The sequence below is a fragment of the Balaenoptera physalus genome (assembly GCF_965194825.1).
Source record: "Balaenoptera physalus genome assembly, chromosome: 7".
Lineage (NCBI taxonomy): Eukaryota > Metazoa > Chordata > Mammalia > Artiodactyla > Balaenopteridae > Balaenoptera > Balaenoptera physalus.
The window spans coordinates 82,868,276-82,880,711 of NC_138886.1; the positions used below are offsets into that span (position 1 = coordinate 82,868,276).

A 12,436-nucleotide genomic window follows, 5' to 3' on the forward strand; every position below is an offset into this window, starting at 1 on the left:
GAATACACTTTTGCTAGTATTATTTGGAACAAAAAATTTTATCGGTTAGATCTATTAAGAATAATAAAAATGGGTGAAGGGGATCAAAAGGTACAAATTTCCAGTTATAATGAATAAGTCATGGGGATATAATGTATAGAATGCTGACTATAGTTAATAATACTATATTGCATATTTGAAAGTAGCTGGGAGAGTGGATCTTGAAAGTTCTTATCATGATGGGGATGAATGTTAACTGGACTTACTGTGGTGATCATTTTGCAATATACACAAATAACAAATCATTACACTGTATACATGAAACTAATGTTCAATTATACCTCAATAATATAGTTTCTATTTTACTTTCACTATTCCTTCTTCAGTGCTCTTCCTTACTTTATGTAGATCAGAGTTTCTGACATATTTTCTTTCTCTCTAAAAAACCTTTAACATTTCTTGCAAGTCAGGTCTACTAGCAACACATTTTCTCAATTTGTGTTTGTCTGAGAAAGTCTTTATTTCTCCTTCATGTTTGAAGGATAATTTTGCAGAGTACAGAATTTTAGGTTGGTGACTTTTCTCTCTCAACACTTTAAATATTTCACTCCACTCTCTTCTTGCTTGCCTGGTTTCTGAGAAATCGGGTTTAATTCTTATCATTTCCCCTCTGTAAGTAAGGTGTTTTTTTTCCCCCCCTCTGGCTTCTTTCAGGATTTTTTCCTTTAGCTTTGATTTTCTGTAGTTTGAGTTGGGCTGGAGTTGGGTATTTCTCTTCTCCCATGTGGAAGGCTAGAGCTGACTCAGGAAGGAGGTGATAATACTCCAGCAGGTTAGATTCTGGTTAACTAAGTTTCCCCTGAGGGCAGTCTTTGTTAAGAAGAACAAAGTGTTCTGGCATATTTCTTTTTCCTTTTTTTTTAAAAAAATATTTATTTATTTGGCTGCACTGGGTCTTAGTTGCGGCATGCGGGATCTTCGTTGCTGTGTGCGGGATCTTTGTTGTGGCATGCGGGATCTTTAGGTGTGGCATGTGGGATCTTTTAGTTGCAGCATGTGGGCTCTTAGTGGCAGCATGTGGGATCTAGTTCCCTGACCAGGGATCGAACTCGGGCCCCCTGCATTGAAAGCATGGAGTCTTAACCACTGGACCACCAGGGAAGTCTCTGGCATATTTCAATATGGTTCCTTTTTCCTTCCCATTGCCAGAGCATGAGGGGTTTTACTCTTAATTTACTGTGAGGACCTGGTAGAGCTCCTGGGGTAAATCGTACAAAATTGCCCCTGTGACTGGGTCCCCTGATGTTTTACTCTCAGACTTGTCCATACCTAGCCTATAGCAACTTGTCAATTACAGTTCAGATTTTCTTACCTGGCACTGTTCCTTTGGAGGTTTCCACTTATGAGTCTGCTCTAGTAAGCGGTGACTCCCTGTATTCACCTGTCTGTGTCTCCAGTCTTGTGGGTAGCTATTGCTCTGTGTCCTCATCTTTCTTAGAAATCCTAGAAGAGTTACTTATGTTTCAGTATGTTCTGCTTTTTACTTGTTAGAAGGGAGTGGCAATTTCCAAGTTCCTTACACGTGGAATAAGAAACCAGAGTCAAATTATTATTTTGCACTTCCTAAAATGTTCCATCACAATGTAAGATCAGACACTATAAAACTCCTAGAGGAAGACATAGACAGAACGCTCTTTGACATAAATCGCAGCAATATGTTTTTGGATCCATCTCCTAGAGTAATGGAAGTAAAAACAAAAATAAACAAATGGGACCTAATGAAACTTAAAAGCTTTTGCACAGCAAAGGAAACTATAAACAAGACGAAAAGACAACCCTCAGAATGGGAGAAAATATTTGCAAGCGAATCAATGGACAAAGGATTAATCTCCAAAATATATAAACAGCTCATGCAGCTCAATATTAAAAAAACAAACAACCCAATCCAAAAATGGGCAGAAGACCTAAATAGACATTTCTCCAAAGAAGACATACAGATGGCCAAGAGACACATGAAAAGCTTCTCAACATCATTAATTATTAGAGAAATGCAAATCAAAACTACAATGAGGTATCACCTCACACCAGTTAGAATGGGCATCATCAGAAAATCTACAGACAACAAATACTGGAGAGGGTGTGGAGAAAAGGGAATCCTCTTGCACTGTTGGTGGGAATGTAAGTTGATACAGCCACTATGGAGAACAGTATGGAGGTTCCTTAAAAAACTAGAAATAGAATTACCATATGACCCAGAAATCCCATTACTGGGCATATACCCTGAGAAAACCATAATTCAAAAAGACACATGCACCCCAATGTTCATTGCAGTACTATTTACAATAGCCAGGTCATGGAAGCAACCTAAATGCCCACCAACAGATGAATGAATAAAGAAGATGTGGTACATATATACGATGCAATATTACCCAGCCATAAAAAGGAACGAAATTGGGTCATTTGTAGAGACGTGGATGGACCTAGAGATGGTCATAGGGAGTGAAGTTAATCAGAAAGAGAAAAACAAATATCGTATATTAACACATATATGTGGAATCTAGAAAAATGGTACAGATGAACTGGTTTGAAAGGCAGGAATAGAGACACAGATGTAGAGAACAAACGTATGGACACCAAGGGGGGAAAGTGGGGGCAGGGGTGGTAGTGGTGGTGGGATGAACTGGGAGCTTGAGATTGACATATATACACTAATATGTACAAAATAGATAACTAATAAGAACCTGCTGTATAAAAAAAAAGTTCAAAACAAACAAACAAACAAATGCAACCAAATTAAACTTAAAAGTTTTGCATAGCAAAGGAAACCATAAACAAAATGAAAAGAGAACCTACAGAATGGGAGAAAATATTTGCAAATGATGCGACCAAAAAGGGATTAATTTCCAAATGTACAAATGGGTCGTACAGCTCAATATCAAAAAAACAAACAACCCAATCAAAAAATGGGCAGAAGACCTAAATAGACATTTCTCCAAAGAAGACATATAGATGGCCAACAGGCACATGAAAAAATGCTCAACATCACTAATTATTCGAGAAATGCAAATCAAAACTGCAATGAGGTATCACCTCACTCTGGTCAGAATGGTCATCATCAAAAAGTATACAGATAATAAATGCTGGAGAGGATACGGAGAAAAAGGAACCCTCCTACGCTATTGATGGGAATGTAAACTGGTATAGCCACTATGGATAACAGTGTGGAGGTTCCTTAAAAAACTAAAATTAGAGTTACCATATGATCCTGCAATCCTACTCCTGGGCATATATCCAGAGAAATTTATGGTTATGGGGGAGGGATATATTAGGAGGATGGGATTAACATATACACACTATTATATATAAAATAGATAACCAACAAGGATCTATTGTAGAGCACAGGAAACTATAGTCAATATTTTATAATAACCTATAAGGGAAAAGAAACTGAAAAAAAAATATATATGGGTCTAACTGAATCACTGTGCTATATACCTGAAACTAACATGACATTGTAAATCAACTATACTTCAATTAAAAAAGTTTTTTTAGGGCTTCCCTGGTGGCGCAGCGGTTGAGAATCTGCCTGCCAATGCAGGGGACACGGGTTCGAGCCCTGGTCTGGGAAGATCCCACATGCCGCGGAGCAACTGGGCCCGTGAGCCACAACTACTGAGCCTGCGCGTCTGGAGCCTGTGCTCCGCAACAAGAGAGGCCGCGATAGTGAAGAGGCCCGTGCACCGCGATGAAGCGTGGCCCCCACTTGCCGCAACTAGAGAAAGCCCTCGCACAGAAACGAAGACCCAACACAGCCAAAAATAAATAAATAAATTTTAAAAAAATAAAATAAAGAGCAACTACTTTAAAACAAAATTTTTTTTTAAAAAGTCTCATCACAAGAAAAACATTTTAATTAAGTATGGTGGTGGATATTAACTAGACTTATTTTGATTATTTTTCAATATATAAAAATACCAAATTATTATGTTAAACATTGGAAACTCATGTTATATGTCAATTATATCTCAATAAAAATATAAGCAAGTGTGTTCAGTTATATTGCTCTAGTTTTAGCAAATTTTTGTGTATAGTATTTGTGTATTGTATTTTATAGTATAAAAGAAAATAAAATATTTTTTAAATTAAAAAAACAAGTACTACATTATATAATTCTAATAAAATTCAAAGAAAACAGATTATATAAGGAAAATTCCCCTTTAATCTTCCCTCCTGTTTTGTCATTTTGCTTCCCTCCTTGGGGAAAAAACACTTATCAGGTTGGTGTGTATCCTTCAGGATATTTAATATTTTATTTTCCACACATTTACAGTTAAATATTCATATAGGAATCATATACATATATATGCAAAATTAGGACCATGTTGTATATATTGTTCTGTGACTTATTTTTTCACTTAGTGTATATTTGGAGAACTTTCCATGTTGTGTGTCTACCTAAAAAATTACTGCATAATATTCCATTATATTGATGTAGTGAAGTTTATTTAACCATTCTTTTCTTTATGAGCATTTATGTAGTTTCCAATTTTTTTTTTTTTTTTTTTTTTTTTTTTTTTTTTAGAGAGAATTGTGTTTATTTAACCACATAAAATGCATATATAGGAAACTTCTCTATTTAGGAGCTGGTGGCCTGCACTCAGCATTGCACAGATAAAAATATACGACTTTCAACACAGATCTAAATACCTTCACATTTTAAAAATCAGAATTCTCTACACAAGTTTTAAGCTGACAGAATTCAAGTTCTGAGTTTTCATATATAGCTTTAACTTGTATTAAACACATGTTTATTTACAACGTGGACAGAGAGCGAGGGGCTGTTAAGGCCATTTTCTCATAGTGAAACATTGCAAAATACGGACATAAGTACAACCTAATATAGGCAAAGGTTCGAAAAGTCATTGTCTTGGTTTAACGTAATTCAGTATTGGAACGGAAGTGAAGAGACAGCCTGTCGTAGCACCAAGCCACGCCACCGGGACGTGCGCGCCCGGCCTTTGCAACCAGCAGGGCTGCTGCTGAGGCGGGCCGGGGTGAGCTAGGCCCGGGCCACACTAAAGGGCGGCTTGCTGGCCTCTCCATTCCATCTCCAAATTCATCGCACGGTCCCGAGTCAACAACCATTTCCAGAAAGAGTCAGGCCCAAGGGCCAGTGGCCGAGGTGAGCATGCCGAGGGCCAAAGGGCAGACCTTCAGGGACCCCGCCCTCACCTCCGGTGCCTGCTGTGCCCGGGGTGGTCCCGCTCGTAGCGATGGCCCGCTCGCTCGTACGACCGAGAACGCTCCCGTCGCTGGTCTCTACAGTAATGACTTTTCTTCTTGTATTTTCCAGAATTATCTGCCCGTTCCCGTGAGCGGCTCCGAGAGCGGGAGGAGCTCCGGCTCCGAGACTTGTGTGGCTTCTGGGCGGAGTACTTGCAGTCCTTGGACCTCCGGTAGCTCCTTACCTTGGAGCCTTTGTAGGGAGCGCCCCGATGGGCCTGTCTGGGTGGGGAGTCACTCCGGCTCCGCGAGCGGCTCTGTGACTTGGACCCGCCAGACGTAGAGCCGCTGTCGCTTTTCCTTCTCTTAGGAGAAGCGGATGGCGACGGGGACCTGGAGTAACTCTGCTCGTGACTCCCACTCCGACTTCGAGCCCCTCGCCCCCTCGGCAAGCCGTTCACCGGGCTGTCGGCCTTGGCTCTCTTCACGCCCTCCACTTTCCTCCTGGCGTTCTTCACAGAGAGTGGGGAAGGCTTGTCTCCTTGGCCTTCCTTGGGGGACTCCGCCGGCTTGGGGGCAGGTGAGAACCGCGACGCGCTGTCCAGCACCTGGGTGCCGCCGGGCAACAGGCCCTTGGCTTGTGCCTTTGCCTCGTCGAGGGCGTACCTGCGCTTCTCCACTTCACCTTCCAGGTGGGTCAGGTCAACCTTTTTCCGAGTATATAGCTGCAGAATTTTTAAGCAGATTTCTTGAATCTCTTCTTCAGTTGCTCCAAACAAAAGAAACCAATGGGGACGATTGGGCAAAGGGATCTCCAGCGTCCGGGCAGCAAGATAGATGCAGGCACAGGCGATGCTCTCAGGCTGGAACCTCACAAAAACGTCTGTGCGAAGGCTGTCATTCATGTAGTTCTCAAATGAATGGGCTCAGCACAAAGCCTGCGAGGGCCTTTCTGAGACAAGTCGTCCTCTTGCGCTCCTTTTCCGGGGAGAGGTGCTCGCGGCGTGGCTTCTTCCACACAGGAGTCCACTTGAAAAGGGGGGAAAACGCCCTTGGGTGTATGGGAGCGTCATGCAGAGGGCTCAGCGCCCCAGGGGAAATCCTCTTCTCAGGCTTATCAAAGAACCGTTTCCAAACTGTCCCATTTCAACAAGGAGTCCTCAGAGGCTACCCATGAGGTCTGGACCAGGTGTCGGTTACGCTCACACTCTAACACCTGAAGGTACATAACGATTATCTTGTGAGGGTGCTTCACATGGACGCAGAAACCCAACTCTTTGAGAACTCGCCTTTCCGCCTTTATAATTTGATTCTTTAAGTTAACATAATCTTGATCCAACAGTAGAGGCACAGGTTTTTTTTTCTCTCTCAGGTGTCGAAGGCGATGAAACACGTTGATGACGTCCCGTATCCGGCTTGGAGCCTCTTCTATCTTGGAGGCCAGGTGAACACAGGCCATTGACACGTGCTCCATGGAATGCTTCACAAAGGACTTGGTGTAGAAGAACCGCTGGAACAACACCTGCCCGGTAGCCATGGCCACCTGCGGCAGGCGGAGCAGGATGCCGGCCGCCTGGATGAGCTCGCAGCCCACCACGCGGAGGTCGGTCTCCGTGTCAGTGTCGAGCCCACTCGACATGGACGGCGTGAAGCGGAGCTTGTCGTCCGGCAGGAGGCAGTTCTCCAGCGTGATGAGCACCCCGGAGTACAGCCGGTCCCCGATCAGCACGCCCTGCGACCCGGGGGCTGTGCCACCGGAGCCCGGCGTGCCGGCCGCTGCCGCGGGGGTCGCCGGCCCCTGAGCCCCGGCCCCGGCCGTCGCCGTCGCCGCCGCCATTTTGTGCCGCCGACTCTCTCTCGGGCTCCTTCCCCCCAATTTTTTATTATTGTAAGTGATACAACAAAATTCTTCATTTCACTTTGAACATTTTGGGAAGCATTTCTTTAAGATAGATATTTAGAAGAGGAATTGCTGGATATTTTAAACGTTTAGAGATCTTTTACAAATCTGATGGGTAAAAAAATATCCTTTCCTCGTTTTAAGGTAGAATTTCACTGATTTCTAGTGAGACTGAGCACTTGTTCACATATTTATTGGCCATTTGTAACTTTTATATTCTTCAACGTTAATCTTTTGCTTTATATGTTATAAATATTTTCTTCCTGTTTCTCATTTGTCCTTTAAACTTTGCTTACGGTGTCTTTTATGGTTAGGTTTTTGTGCTTTATGAAGTCAAGTCTGCCAATCTTTCATTTTTTCACTTTTGGCCTAAGAAAATCTTCCTTACCACAAGCCCACAAACATATGCTCCTAGTTTTCCTCTGCATAAAAATGTATAGATGAAGTGGACACAGGCTAGCTGTTCAGTCAACTCTTTTCCTTTTCCTTCTGAGCACATAGCCAGACTTTATATTCCAACCTTCCTTGCAACTGGGTGTGGCTGTGCTATTGAGTTCTGGCTGACAGAATGTGGACAGAGGCTAACGGAACGTGTGCCATTTTCCGTGACTTGCCTGTGCGATCTTTTATACTATTTTTCCTTTTGGTTGTCTGTAAGGAATATAACCCCCAGGGAGAAATGGGGAGCTATATATTGAAGATGGTGGAACCACAATATGGAAAGTGTTAGGATCGGAATCACTTCTTGGAGAAGAGCTACACAATCAGAAACATGTGTTTTGATTTTTGCGTGACTTTTAAGCTGCTGAGATTTGGGGATTTATCTGTTACAGCCACTAAATACCTTAACTAATATATATTTTTGTATATACTTCTAATATTTACATTGTTAATACAATTGATAAAATAACTTATTTTTATGCTTGGTATGAGATAAGGATCTAACCAAATTTCCCCTCTCCCAAAATGGACAGTCGATTTTGGGGGCTAATTTGTCTTTTATCTATGTAAAATGTTACCCTATGTAAAATGTTATCGTACCTTTGACTGTACCATACACAATTGGCAATTTTCAGCCATTTGTGATCTCTAAAAACAGCAGTTTCAGTCAATTTAGTATTAAATTCTCTTGTACATATTAGAATGTTTATAGACTTTCTATCCTTGCCCATCAATGTTTCTTCACCAGTAGCATACTGTTTTAATTATTGTAGCTTTATAGTATATTTCATATCAGGTAGGGCAAGGTGAACTTTAAAATCAGTTGGTCAAGTTCTACGAAAAATCCTGTTGAGGTTTTGAGTGGAATTGCATTATATTTGTATAGATTAATTTTGAGAATCAACATTTCTATAATATGGAGTTTTCTCAATTGGGAGTGTGACCATAAACAGGCAAGATAAAATTTGTCCACAATTAATTAAAAAATGTATGAGTCACAGCTCTAGGGAAGCCAGAGGTTTAATGGCAACTGCTTGTCTCTTTCTAAACTGTGGACATGAAGGGCAATTTACTCACCAGGGCCGTCTAAATTTTAACCTGTACCTGGTCTCCTCTGGTTTTTGTGAGAGAGAAAGGCTGCTGCTATGTATTTATTTATAAATTTTCTGCATCTCTCTACTAGGGTATAAGTACCATAAAATTAGGACTTTGCCACCTTTATTTACTGCAGTATCTCCAGTGCTTAGAACAGAGCCTGACCCATGAATTCTTAAAAATTAAAAAAAAATTTTTTGTCAAAAGAGGAAATAATGAATATGAGGACTCTAGCCCTTAATGAGGTTGGTAGTTTGCATCTAGCATCTGATACATAAGATGTAGGTCACAGCATAAAGGTGCTTGTTTCTTCTGGTTCTCATTATGTTCCCATGGCTGCATCTATTTAGCCATGCTTAAATGTTATGAAATGGTAATATATAAAATGGCTGTGATGATTAAAACATTCACAAGCATGGCCTTAGAATAAACATTGCAATGAATGAACAAGGTTACTCACTGAAGCACTGTTTGCAGTAGCAAAAGATTGGAAGCAACCCAAATGTAAATCAACAAGGACATAGTTTAAAAACAAAACCAACTATGGCATATTCATACAATGGAATAGCATATAGCCGTTAAAAACAAAAACCAAAGAAAAATTGATATGAAAAGATCTCCAGGATAAACTGCATCGTTAAGTTAAAAAAAAAAGTGTAGAGCAGACTATATAACATGCAACCTTTTGTGGAAAAAAGAAAAGGAAATAAAAATACATATTCATGTTTGCTTCTAGAGCCAAAGAAACTCTAAAATGATTAGAAGAAATTAATAAAAGTGATTACCTGTTGGAGTGGTGATGGGAACTGGGGTGAGTGTGACACTTCTTACTGTATATTTTTATATATTATTTGATTCTTGTACCTTGTGAATATATTGCCATTAAAATTAAATAAAATATAAAATATAAATGATGATAAGAATTATATTTCATGTAAGAAATACACTCAGTCTGTTAGTTGATACAATAAAGAAATGAAAATTGTTTTGGATTTGTACCCATTTGGGGGAATTGGTCTTTGGTATAGCTATTAAGTGTTTGCAGAAATAACATGTAAAGTTATGTAAGGTGACAGCAGCAGCAGCTGAATCAGAGTTCCTTGGTTGGTCCCATGTCATTCAGGAGGCTTTCTGGACCAGGCAGTTAGGGTTAATGTGCTTTTGTTCATCTTTTCAGATTATAGGGCTCAGGGTACATCAAATCATTTTAGTGAAGCTTCTGTTTTGATGCAAAGTGTTTCAGCCTTGTCCTCTTAGTTCAAGTTAAATCAATTAAACGTCTCTTAATAATTTCAAGGCAAAGTGGTTTCAGAGAACTAGTAAGTGACTTGCCCACAGCTCACTTATTCACCAAATTAATTAAACTTGTTAACAAATGTAAACTATAGAATTGCAAATATTGAACAGTCTTGGCTGCCTTGGCCTGGTTCATTCATCTTCCTCATTAATATTAACCACTCTTTCCTGTGTGGTTAAATTTATGTTGTGAACAGAGTTGAAAAGGCTTTGCTTATGGTACATTTTAAAAATCAGATATATCTTTACCTAAAAAGTAGCATCATCATCAAAAGTATTATTGATTATGAACTGTATCAAGAGAATTTACATAAATTCGACCACTATCTTCTAGGGATTTACAGTGACAGATTTAATTTAAAATTGAAGCTAAATAATATAGATTCAATAGTTATTGTGAAAGTTCTCTGTGAAGTGAGCCATACAAACGTATGGCATTTTGGGGGGCATGCTTGTAACAAAAAATAATATTTTAAAAAGGTAGAAAATAACAGAGGATGAATGGGCAATTCAGGTTGGGGAAGATGGATGAAAGTAGTTCTAATAAACAATCAGCTTTCAGCTAGATAAAAAGGCCCTATAAATGTTCAGGTTACTAACTGATACTTACCAATCACTTGGTAATCATGTACCTAATAAGAGTAAGCACTAATGGCTCAAGGAACTGCAAGTCAAATTATGAAGTTTTATTAAGATGTTTTCTCTGCTTGTCTTCAATTATTTAGAGCCAGTCTAGTTTTCCTTCAAAATTAAAGTCTGGAGATCCAGTTAATTTATGTGACTGGACATTTAAAAACAAATGTCCTCTCTACCTGTATGTACCATGACTGAGAAAGAGTACTGTATGTTTCCACAGTGCTTTGTTGAAACACAACCATTTTTCTAAACTTATTAAAATAATGTGCAATGGAAAGAGCCTTGTGCCTGAGCTCTGAAACTTAGACAGCCATCAAATTCCCATTTTCCTCACTCTCCTAGCCCACCTATTACTCCAGCTACCTCTTCAGTAGCTGTAAGGAAGTTCTCTTTCACTTTTACCTAAACCCCTTGGCAGTTGGACACAAAGCCAAGACCCAAGATCAAAGAAAGTCTAAGAGAATGAAGTACTCAGGGTACAGAATAATAATACATACAGGTATCCCTTGCTTTTCAGAAGTTCGCTTTGTGACACGTCACTTTTACAAAAGACCTAAATTAGTACCTGTTTTTGTTAACTAAAAGAAATCTGAGGAGTATTTTTGCTTTTACAAAAAACGGTGAAAAGCGAAAATAGCATCAGTGTTTTTTTGCAGTGAGCCGTTATAGAGGCAGCATGTACCCCATCTCGAGCGGCGAGAGTGGCACCACAAGCTCCTTCCCCAGGAACTACACTCTGCATCTCAGCGTCAAGCTGCCATCCCTTTGTGTCTGTGAGCATCTGTGCTTTATCTCCATTTATTTTGTGCGTCCCTGTCAGCAAGATGTGTCTTAAGGTAATTGATTCTTGCATTACACCATTTCTGCTTGTGAAAGTTTTGATAGGAAATCGTTACTTTCGGAGAGTGGGGAAACTTGTATTCAGCTTCTTGGATAATTATCATAGAACTGTCCCTAAACCTGGAATCTCAGGGGCCATTCAAGAAATAATCTCTTTCTGGTATCTGGTTGTCTGGGACTTATTTTATTTTGATGTGCAGCCCCTAGATATTATTCAGCATTGTTCAGGAGCCAGGTACAGCTACTTGTAAAAGGATGCATGATGAATAGCCTGCTACCTTTCCTGGTTGGGGTTCTGGGACCGATAGCCACCGTCAGGCCTGACCACCATCTAGCCTTCTCCCTCTCCGTCTTCTACTCTTTTCTTTCTGCCTCTGATCTTCTTTCCTTCTCTATATTTATTTTCCTATACAAAACTTACCTTTCCTTCAAGGCCCCAGTTGTATATCACCTTACTTTGAGAAAAAACACATTTTGATAGAACCAGCACTTAGGAATTTAATAACTTACCAGTGGGAATGACTCAGGTTAAAGTAATTATGAGCATTCCAAGTAGAGTGACTTTTTCCTCACGGGATAGGTATTGTCTCATTAGAGTGGACAATATACACATTTTAATTTCTGAATGTCTACACTCAGGGTGCAGTTATTTCTTAATTATCTGCATAAGAGGCATCAACCAAATGAATAATTTGAAAACCGGCATTGGAATGCACAATACAATTTTTTTCTCCCAGAAGCTTCTTTTACTAATTACATTTGGTTTGAACTTGTATTAAAACAAATACTTCTCTAGAGTACATACCAAACTGCTTCTAAGAGAGCAATCTAGAAATAGTTGGAACATGGGCAGAGGCCACAGGAAAATGAAAAATGCTCAGAATCAGAAGATTCAACATTGAGTCAATTATTTATTTTTTCCTTGCTATATTCCAAAACAGATTTTGAGGTGGAAAAATAGCTGTGGCTCACACTGGGAGGATTATGCCTTTTGAGGCCCAAATATGATTGTAGCTCTTGTCCAGT

General features: G+C 39.9%; 1 protein-coding gene and 1 long non-coding RNA gene across 4 annotated transcripts in view; one reads left to right on the forward strand and one right to left on the reverse strand.

Annotated features, from left to right (window-relative positions):
- LOC309664517 overlaps positions 1-12,436 on the forward strand; it is a 439,565-nt gene that overhangs the window by 42,119 nt on the left and 385,010 nt on the right. The window contains exons 2-3 of one of the 3 annotated variants that reach the window (XR_014265872.1): positions 9,375-9,449; positions 11,227-11,406. This is a non-coding gene — a long non-coding RNA (uncharacterized lncRNA). Of the gene's footprint in view, positions 1-7,080; positions 11,407-12,436 lie in introns of those variants that run through there. The other 2 variants (XR_014265874.1, XR_014265873.1) reach the window with 2 other exon arrangements.
- Positions 4,771-7,069, reverse strand: LOC309664410 (cyclin-L2). Its single transcript, XM_082469754.1, has 2 exons — positions 6,374-7,069; positions 4,771-6,113 (listed from the first exon to the last, which is right to left on the reverse strand). Exons 1-2 carry the CDS (start codon positions 7,037-7,039, stop codon positions 5,208-5,210), a joined length of 1,572 nt encoding a protein of 523 aa, XP_082325880.1. The 5' UTR covers positions 7,040-7,069; the 3' UTR covers positions 4,771-5,207.